The sequence below is a fragment of the Actinia tenebrosa genome, unplaced genomic scaffold (genome assembly GCF_029948245.1).
Source record: "Actinia tenebrosa isolate PJP-AT-01 unplaced genomic scaffold, QUT_ActTen_1.0 PGA_scaffold4__44_contigs__length_22323623, whole genome shotgun sequence".
NCBI classification, from domain to species: domain Eukaryota; kingdom Metazoa; phylum Cnidaria; class Anthozoa; order Actiniaria; family Actiniidae; genus Actinia; species Actinia tenebrosa.
The window spans coordinates 14,070,399-14,081,475 of record NW_028292581.1 but is presented as its reverse complement, the minus strand read 5'-3'; the positions used below and the strand labels follow the sequence as shown (position 1 = coordinate 14,081,475).

The 11,077-nt window shown below is 34.6% G+C and overlaps 1 protein-coding gene across 1 annotated transcript; it reads left to right on the top strand.

Annotated features, from left to right (window-relative positions):
* The first annotated feature begins 535 nt into the window (after positions 1-535).
* Positions 536-9,465, top strand: LOC116288116 (uncharacterized). The gene is made up of 6 exons (XM_031694857.2): positions 536-764; positions 921-995; positions 1,258-1,335; positions 5,026-5,166; positions 6,072-6,170; positions 6,776-9,465. The coding sequence occupies exons 1-6, from the start codon at positions 636-638 to the stop codon at positions 7,820-7,822; spliced, it is 1,569 nt and encodes a 522-aa protein (XP_031550717.2). The 5' UTR covers positions 536-635; the 3' UTR covers positions 7,823-9,465.
* The last annotated feature ends 1,612 nt before the right edge of the window (positions 9,466-11,077 follow it).

The window sequence follows — 11,077 nt, the reverse complement described above, 5'->3', positions numbered from 1 at the left end:
CAGAAATTGTTCTGACTTGCTGCATGTCATTGACAAATGGCAAGGAAAGATATTATTGTTTATGATGATGATAATATGATCGGATGGTAATGATATCAAAGAGGAAATGATGACGCTACTTTATACTAAGTTGAAATAAATAAGTTAAAACTTCAACTTTTCTCAAACAATTTGCTTTAACAATGGCAACGAAGATTAATATAATCAAAGTAAAACAAGACAATTATAACCAATAAATAATATCAAATGGAAGCTATAACTTGAACTATCGAAAGTGATCAAAAATAAATTAAGGATGCGGCGAACATTGTGTTCCTGTTTTTCAGCGTAAGAAAAACTGTTGAAAGAATTACTTAAACAATTAGCCTGAAACTCTAGAAGTACATTTTACTTGGAAATCAATCAACTTTGGATATATATATACAGTAATCGATAAATTTAGCGATGAATTGCCCTGAAACCCTGTTTGCATACATTAGCATAATTAACTAGAACTGCGCAAGCGCCGTGGTGGAAATTCAAAAACACGAAATTGCAAATATCTAATGATAAATACACATTCCTTGAATAGAAGAGGATTCTCGTCCTTCATTTAAACCTTTTTACTTGATATTTTTTAACATTTTAACTCGGAAATGAAGCGCTTGAAGCGTAGTCTTAGCTTAAGAAGTTCCAGAAGGCATATTCCAGAAAGCAGTCGACCACAAGTTTGGGAGAACGATAGTTATAAAGTTCGCAATGGAGGCGTTAGCTTCCCCGTTAAGGTCTGTGAATTCATAGCCTTTTTGACAGCTTTTCTGCGTAATTCATTTATATTTGCCATCTAAAAGGGTAAAGAAGAGTCCTGGTATTTATAACAGAGGCACAGAAACTCCGTTCTTTAAAACTAACGGAGTGTTTTTTTGTGTTTTCTGTTGCAGTATGCCGGTTCTATCGAAGTTACCGAGTCACGAGGGACTCAAGTTTGTGCAGAAGCTTTTCGCCGTATGAAGGACGTAAGTTCATTGTTTATCCACAATTCTTTTTGTTAATACTGCTGAAGCAAGGTGATTGGGGTTTAGTTCTGTTCATGTTGTTGATCCAGCGATACAGGATATGCCAAATATAGAAACCCTTAATATTCTGGAGTTTTGAGTCGAGCAGTTGAACGACTTCAACTTCTCCAAGTTCAAAAGTTCGAATTGCTTCGAGCGTCCCTTTTTCGTGAATTAAAGCTTTATTTATGTTCTAAAAAGCTTTATATTCTTTGTTGTGTAGGCTGGAATACACAAGAAAAAACGAATGACTTTATTGGTGACTTCGGACTGCATCCGAGTCGTGGATGAAGAAACCAAAGTAAGTTTTATATCGTAAAGCTGTTCTCCAAACACGTTTTCTGTGTTTATCGCTTGAGTTACTACATGAATAAATTTAATTCTGGTCCAAAACGAACTCTTTGCTTGATTAGAAGAGAACGAAAAGCGAAAAATCGCAATCAGAATAACTTTTGAACAAAAAATATATTAACGTACAATCTTAGTTATTTCGACTGTTACGACTTCGCACAACTGAAAAATAATCGAGAAGATAAGAACTGGCCCAATAATTAACGTATATATCTAGAATTCTCTCGTTCTACCAGCAGATGCCTATAAAAATATTTGACTAGACTAACTGATTTTTAAATTAAGTAAATGCGCACCATAAGCAAGGGGATTTTTTAATGAATAAAAATAGAAATAATGAATTCTGAATTGTACTTTATATGCACATGATAATTACTAGAAATCTTCAACATATTGGATTTCGGATTTCATAATCTTTAAATCTCGAATTTCGAATTCTAATTTTCCTGTGTGCTTTTTAATAAAAGGATTACAACTGCTACATATTTGTCCTGTACTCTTTCCCACATTATAAGACATTATCATATTATTGAATTTTTTAGAAGCCACTTTCGGACCAAGTAAATAAATTATATTTTGATTTTGATTAAGTTGGATGAAGAAAAAATGTCTAAAAGTTTAAAATCCTTCTGGATGTGCATACTTAGTTAGACTTTTTGAAAAAATAAATAATATTATTATTATATATATATTATGATCTGTTACTATCTACTAAAAATGATAAGTGTCTCTACGTTCTTGAGCTAACAGGTTATGAATCAAATCTACAAAATAACATTACTCGTAAAAATGAGTTAATGCAGTATTCATAGTCTTTTTTTTTCATAGTGTTACAAATATAATTTTTCTTTTCTTTTTCTTTTTGTCATTTGTCACGTTTTTTATTCAATTCAAGTAGCCAATTGTAAATTACCTATACGTAGCAAGATTTACGATTGTATTTCGGGGAAAAAACTCACTAAAGTTTTCATTATTTTTATAGTTTTATAGTTTTGTTGATCATCATGCATTATTTAGACAAAAAGTATTTCAGGCACAGTGATTTAGTTTTGCAATTTTTTTTTCATTTCAAATTGTTTAAAAACAAGTCTATGACTGACAATATGCTTTATTGAATTACACCAGCCCTCCATACTGGCTTACAATCTGTACAACATTTGTTAATTGTTCCTGCTGCGTTTTCATGGTTCAAATTTTCACATGATTTCCATTTTCCAAGAATTCATCATTTTTACTGATTTGCAAATAATTGATTTAAGATCTAATGTTTGTGCTAAGTTGTCTTTAATGTTGAACAGGCAGAAATATTCAGATAATACCAAAAAATAAAAAATATCTTCTACATATTTCAGTACTCCATTTGCCTGCATGACCTGCCAATATACATCAACCAGTATCCTTCTATCAAAGTTTAATTACATTTACATCCAGCAGAGAGTTGATAAAATTCAATCTCTCTCTGACAATTTAGAGATTTGGTCAACCATTAATTATACATGACATGTTGATCTTTTTCACAGTTCATAGTCAAAGCATTCTTATGTATGTACATGTTAATTAAATGGTCTCGACAGAAATGAAAGGCATCCTAATACTTGGTAGTAAATACATTCCATCTTATATTATGTTCTTTATCCTAGCTAAGATTGATTTAGAAGGTCGTTATCTGATAACAAAGCCCACATTTCGTACAAAATATAGTTAATCTGATTCTCTGGTTGTATTTTTAGCACCTAAATCTTGATTATCACAGAAACATACATTTGAATATCTATTCAATATGGACAAAAATTGAAAATAGATATTCCTAATTTAGCATTAAATATTTATCAAAAACTAAACAATTTGCTTTTTCTTTAGAAATGTCTAGTTCCTGTATGCTCTGGCTAATAATCTAATATATTTTATTTCATTCATTAAATTTATGCATGATATATTTTTTATTTTTAAATGTGTACTTATTGTATTTTATGTATAATTACTTTATTTCTAGAAAGTTGTGTACATTAGTTTACATACACATACCACTTTTACAAACTTGTTTATATTTAGTAAAGCTTTCAACTTTTAAGATATCGATGATTTAATAATTCATCTAGTTAATCAGACTGTTTACGATTTTTACCTGATTGTCTTTCTTCAAATTTGATCAATACCCCAGAAAAAACATCTGTGCTAGTCTTTAGAAGTCAGTGCTTGGCTAACTCACAGATAGAACCTTATATCTTTATAACTTTAATATTCATATTGTACATATTTCATATATAATACAATAATGATATGCTTGAACATGCATGCCCTGAAGAAACCTCTTCACTCTTCTAAGTCAGTGCAGGGCTAACCAACGGATTAAACTCTGTAACAACCTCCGGCCTCTTCTAACACAGGCACAGCTAACCCATTAAAACTGCAAAAAATATTTCAAAAATTGTAAACCAGAATTTACCCTCCACATAATCTTCAAAAGGGCACTAAGGATGAAAACGCCCCAATTTTTGAAAGTTCAAATATAAAAAAGGTATTAAAGTACCTATATTTAACGTCGGTAAGCCATTCAGTTGAAATAAATGAAGTATTTGAGGATAATGTGACTTGATTATGATATGAAAACCAGTTAGTATATTTTTAGCCTGGGAGCCACTTGCAGTTGAACATTTTTGGTTTAAAACAAGAAGAACAAAAGGGTTGAGTAAATGACATCATTTACTCACAATTTAGATGCTGAGTAAAATTAATAAGTTTTATCCACCACTAGATATTTTTGTGTCGAAGAAAATGTTGTTTATTATTACCTTATACTTTAAGATAGTGGAGGCTGTGTAACCTGATCAATAAATGTTTTTCCAATTCTACTCTACTTAGTTGATAGTAATATAATTATTATGTTAAAATGTTTTTTATCAATTTTGATATTGTTAGTTTTTATATGTTTTGAAATATTTTACTTTAGATGCTAGCAAGGTTCCTCCGATATGCAACGATTATTAAAACTCACGTGATTCATTGATGAGAGAATTTAAACTAGGAAAGTTAGAGAAAAAACCTACTAGAAACAATTAAAGGAGAGAACAGCAGATGAAAGAAGCTTATTTAATTTCCATGGGATTCGCAGGAAATGAAAAAGTACTGTGATCACAGCATGTGCAGTAAAACAGAAGAGAAATGTTTTTCCTCTGCCAAGGCCCCCTATAGGTCTGACGATCATCCTCCTATAGTTAATTACCCTTGTTTTTATTGCTACATGCTGAATATACTGATCAAGAAAAACACTTACTGTAAGACAAGACAGTTATTAGTCTACTTCCAATCAAAAACCTTGTTAGAGTGTACATGTAAAACCTTGGTAGAGGGGGCACTCAAATATAATTGTAGAAACTTGGGGGGGGGGGGGGGGCAACTTGTGATGATATCACAAAAGAAAAAATGAAAAAAATTATAGTTATTACTTATTGGAATTATGTGTAAGCTGCTCTCTGGTAGTTCTATGTAACATATTCAAATGAATTGATAATCAAAAACTGGGCCCTGCTTTAACAAGACTTGTCTCGATCAGCACATAAGCAATGAAACAGTAGTAAATAGCCTAGGGAAGTAAATATTGCTGATGGTTGTTAATGTTCCACGTGCATTTTCTTTACAGTCACTTGTTATCGACCAGACAATTGAGAAGGTATCATTCTGTACTCCTGATCCATCAGATGACAGGGTGTTTTCATACATATGCCGAGATGGGACTACACGCAGATGGATGTGTCATTGTTTTGTTGCAACAAGAGACACGGTAAGTATTTAACCCCTTTTTTAAGCAAATATGTTGACATGATTATTAGTACTTATCAGTACTCATTAGTACTTATTATAATACACTCAACAAAATTACTCTATTCTGATTGGACAAGAGGAATACAACTAAATCCCAAGTTCTGTATTCTGTAAAGTCCCTATTAAGTTGCTCAATTTTTTTGAGTGCATTTAAAAAAAAAAATCGCCCAATCTTCTCTTAGAATTTGGAATTTATAGATTATTATGATGTTTTACAATTTCTCAAATTAGACTCACCTAAAGACTTGTCCGTTGAATTTTGAAAAGTTTCAAAACATTGCTCGTAGCTATAAATTCTGAATTACTCAAGATTGTGCAATTTCCTATATAGTTAGTACTTATTAGTACTTATTAGTATGCATAAGCTTGATTCTGATGATAGAATCAGTGACCAGAGATGGCAATACCTCAAGTTCAGTAAACTGTATGTGGAAAAACCATTTTCCTCCTGGGAGATTTTTTTTTTGTCATTTGTAAGCATTGCAACGACTGTCAATCAAAGAACAGAATAAAAGAAAACAACAATATCTTTAGGTAGATTTTAGACCAAATTAAATACATCTTTATCCTTTAATCCTCTAAAATCTTTATTTCAGTCCAAAATTTCACTCAAGTTATTGGGTTTTTATTGCAATTCCTTGATTGACTCTCATTGAAATGCTAGTCTGCAAATGAGACATTAAACTTCGCTGGCTGCACTTCAAAGATAATGATAGTAAACTATTTAAAATTGTCACTGTCATCCAACCTGGTGCAGGTAGTCTGCAGACGTCACTCTGTTAGACTCTTACCCTACAGCTGTATAAGAAAGAGGAACCTGCATTAGTTATTGAATTCAGATTGGCTTAATGTATTTGTGCTTAGGGTGAACGGCTGAGCCATGCAGTTGGATGTGCATTTACAGCATGTCTCCAAAGAAAGCAGAAAGCACAGGCATTACAAGCACAAGCAAAGAATAAAGAGGTGAGTCTGATAACCTGGTTAAGAATCCATCCCAATACTTGTACAGATGTAAGGCCATTTCTGGTTAACCTGGTTAAGAACCCATCCCTATCCATGTACAGCTGTAAGGCCATTCATGGTTAACCTGGTTAAGAATCCATCCCAATCCATGTACATCTGTAAGGCCATTTATGGTTAACCTGGTTAAGCATCTTTGCTTGCCAGAACCCAAAATATTACATTGTGCTGTGGTGCAAGATAAGTTTTCACACATTTCAAATACACAAGAACAATGCTGCAGAGCACTGTTTAAAGAAAGGGGCTGAGACTTGAAACTGTAGTGAATAGTGGCCAAAAGTGGTATGGGTTTGGGGTCCCTGAAGTAGAAAGTATTTAATCTACTTTGATTTTAGAAATGTATGGATTTTTTGAGGCACATATTACCATTCCAATTCATTATTTTTATTTTTATCATCATCATCATCATCATCATCATCATTATTAACTTGTGTTTGTCAAGATTGTTCTTTGTTACAAGTGTTTCATTTTGATCTATTACTCAATGATAAGCTTCTACCTTGCTGAAGGGTCATAACTCAGCTTTAAAAATGTTTTCATAAAATTAGGGCGTTCCAGAAGGACAGACAACAACAGCAACAGCAACGGCAACACCTACAACTACAACTATAGGTACAACAACTACACCCACTTCATCTTCAGGGGCTACTGTTACACCTCCACATCAACATGCAACACTAAAACAACTTGCAGCAACAGCTACAGAACCCACGTCTACTTCTCCTATCATAACTGGTTCAGGCACTTCAATGAATGGCCCTATTCCTGTGGCTTCTGCACAACCACAGCCGCAGCAAGTCATTACCACACAGCAAACATCACCTGTTCAGCCTGTATTAAAGCCACCACCGCCTGTCGCAAGAGCCAGGCCTCAGCCTTTTGCGCCATCACCATTCACACGTCACATGTCTCTTAGGTATAAGTCAACACCTATGTCTCTTGGACCCTTGAGAGATAACGTCAAAGGTTATGAAGCACTACATGAGGAATCACAAGCTCCGAAACTACCTCAAACAGTGGATGCTTTGGTTGGTGGAACCACCACACCACAACAACCTTTGAATTACCCTGGAGGATTTGCACCACAGGTATCCAATATGAGTCCTGGCCTTGCTCAGAATACCCCAGTTTATAATGGGCTTGGCTCAACCAGCACAACAATGAACACTTCTTATGGTACACCAGCCCAGAATGTTGCAAGTCCAGCCCAGCCATTTGGTGGACAACAAGGCAGCGCGTGGACACCTTCATCTCAATTACAACGCACTCCATCTGATGCTGAACGATGGTTAGAATCTGCTGAAAAAATAAACAAAGTTAATGGCTCAAATCAAGGTCTTTTGACGACCGTTAATCCGTTTTCTGCGGTGCCAAGCCAAAATAATGGAATATCAGGTGCATGGACTCAGGACATGAATGCATCATTACCTGCTGCACAGCAACCAAATGCGAATGTCTGGGGCAAAACTAGTATTCCAACTGTACCTGAAGAAGATGAGTTTGCATCGTTAGCGACTAGGCATACTGGGTCACCATTGTCAAGTCCAGCGCCAACGAATCCCTTCAGTCAAGGATCACAGGTTTATTGGGTGTAAATGCAGTAATACCAAGTAAATAATACTAATAATTATAGTATAGGATTCCTTTATAAACAGTATAATATTGTAATGGTCTTATCGAACGGTCCATGCAATTACCCAAGATGAAGAGCGCCAATCTCCCACAACAAGATCAAGTGATTTATTGTCCATTTATCTTTAAGGTCTAAGTCCTTGTTTGGTAAACAGTTTTCACTACTCCCAGCTCCGTTACGAAAAATCCCTCCAACTCCCAAAGGGAGATGAAGGCTAAGACGTAGACACACACAATCGTCTTAGTATCAGGTCAAAGATTTTTGGACGATATATCACATCTTGCAGGATACAATGGCATAAAAGATTAGAAATCATTGATATTTAAGACCATTTTTATTCTATCAACTCTGTACAGCATTCATTATTAGACTCATATCCCCAAAGCAAGGGTCCCTAAGAAAAGAAAGGTGTGTTTAATATTGCAAGATTACATTGGAATCTCGTTTTATGGTCAATGAAGTCTATTTGACTTTTCAAACTTCAATGGAGGACTACAATGACTTTGTCATGCAAAAAAATTGTGAGATGAGGTGAAAATTAGCTCTGTCGTCTTGCATGATCAAATTCAATCTCTTAATTCCATGCACCAGGGGCTGTCTCTCTTCCTTAGAATTTCAAAAAGGCACATTTTTACATTAATTGAAAATTAGTAAGTCGAATATCAATCACGATAGTTCAAAGTCCTTGGTAAGTGTACTGAATACAGAAGGCCAAGATACCAGTGGTTATGGCGTGAAGTATATCACAACATGCTCTAATATTAGCATGGCTTAAAATAATAGTCAGTCTATCGATGGTCATGATGACTAGCTAACTTATTCATAGCTCAGTCATATTTCTGGCACATTGTCAAAATGACCGTCAAGGCAAATATTTGACCAGACAAGTTTTATTTCTGGCCTGACTTTTTTCCCCAGATGACTGGCTGTTATTTTAAGCCCTGTTTTAATTTTTTTTCTTGTATATTTTCGCTGCTGTTCTTGAAATAATTTAGTCGGCTTCTAGGGCTTCAATATAACGAAGAAAAACCAGCTAGATGAAGGAATTTTATTGGTCAGGCTAAGCAAATTAGATGTTTTATTATAATACTAGTGCAATCATTCCAATCAATTTTATCTTTTTTTTTATATAGATTTTTTTCCCCTTCAAGTTGTCATACTTTATTTTAACAAGTAATAATAGTAATCGAAAAAGCTTTTCTTTAGTAATAAGAGAAGTAATTTATAATTTTATGACATGCATACTTTTTATTTGTGTAGTCATTGTGTAGTCAATTTGCGCAAAGGATTCTTTTTAAATTTTTAGATTTTAGATATAAACCACGGATTTTATTTTTAATTTGTTTGTGTTTATTCAGTATTATCATAGAATAAAAGTGTGATGAGGAGTGAAGCTAGCTAGGAAGTAGTTTCTGCATGTTTTCGTATTTTACTATCTCGGTGATCAAAGTCTCTAAGCTTTTGATAACTCGGTTGTACTTGTATTTATCCCATTATGATTGAAAAGACAGAGTTAAGCCAATCAGGTTATTATTATATCCAGCAGTACAAACACTTACTCTACTCTGATTGGACAAGAGGAGTACAATTAAATCCCAAATTGTACTCTGTAGTTTTATGGATTATAAACAATAAATCACACAATCTTCTCGAACAATAGTCCCCTTCACAGTTCCCTGCGCCATCTTGAAAGGTAGCCGAGCCTTTGCATCGAAGCGAGACGAACGGTGAGCTTGCCATGATAGAGACCTTTTTTTAACGCCTTGGACAATTATTCACAGGTCCCTATCGTTGCGAAGGGATGGCGAAGGGAACTGTGAAGGGGACTATTCGGAATTTATAGATACTCGTGATGTATCATTTCTTTTGGCATTGTTTTGGCTCATTATCAGAAAATACTTGCCAAGAAAACTGGTGCCGAAGACTAACAAATCAAGTATATCTAATTGACCCTACTTTAAAAGTTATATTTTATATTTTAAGGCCATGCATCCCCCCCCCCCCCCCCCCAAATGAAATTATTTTTTTGACAATTGAGCTTTAGATTCAAATACATAATTTCATAGTAAGGTGATGCGTGGTCTTAAATATAAAAGGCAACAATACTGAAGATAATGTAATGTGTTCTGAAATAAGAATACCATAAGGGCCATAGCCACCATCATTTGGACAGATTGGTCTGAGTTTTATTTTTATTTGCAAGGGGAGGGGGAGGTGGCTCTGATGGTAATAACTCGTTTCTACGCTTCGCGTATCCACGATTTAAAATGGGGTTCGGTTAATACAGGACCAAACATTGGTGGCTATGGTCCAGTATATCTTGACGTAAGAAGGTTATTATGGGCAAATGCATAGTCAACACAGGGGAAATGGCCCATATTGGGAAATCTAGAACTTGTATTGTTTAGTAGTCAATGATGCAATAGAAAGCAGAATGAAAAAGAAAAATGTGCCATAATTTTAATTGGGCTAGACCACCTGCATGGCGATATGGCCCCATTGATGATTAAATCATTTGTTTAAGGGTTCTATAACCACCATTTTTAACTATATAGATGTATTTAAAGGATATTGAATCTTCTCTGCTGGCGGCTTCTATCCTTATTTCCTCTTCCAATTGTAACAATAATAATTACTAAATATTAATAATAAAAATACAGCTCAGTTGCATCTTTGTAAGATACTATTATATATTGTTATGGCCAGGTGGAGTGTATAGGTTAGGTGCTACAGTCAATTCAAAAAATGTTGTCGACCAACTCAAGCCTACGCGGCTGGACCGAAAGGAACTCTGGGTAGCAATCATTGAAGCCGAGTTGACTCCATAATTTTATCTGACTAGTTATGCCTGGTTTACAGCACGAACCTTCGTAGGCGAGCGGGAAGTGTTGAAGGAGACGTTTTTTAAATGCCTTCATATATTCGAAATTGTGAACTGAATAATAAGTACTTTGTTTTTGTTTCCTTAAAGCCAAAGACATGCATTTGATGGATTGTTTCTCGCCATTATTATCTTATTACTAGCGGGAACAATTTATTCAGAACGAATATTTAAACCGCTTCAGTGATTTTTACCCATATTCCTTTCGGTCCAGTCGCGTAGACTTGAGCCGGTCGACGACAACGTTTTTTGAATTGACTGTATATGATCAGGAGACCTTAGGACGATGAGCTTAGCATGGAATATTGATATATGAATCAGGGGTAATGTGCACTT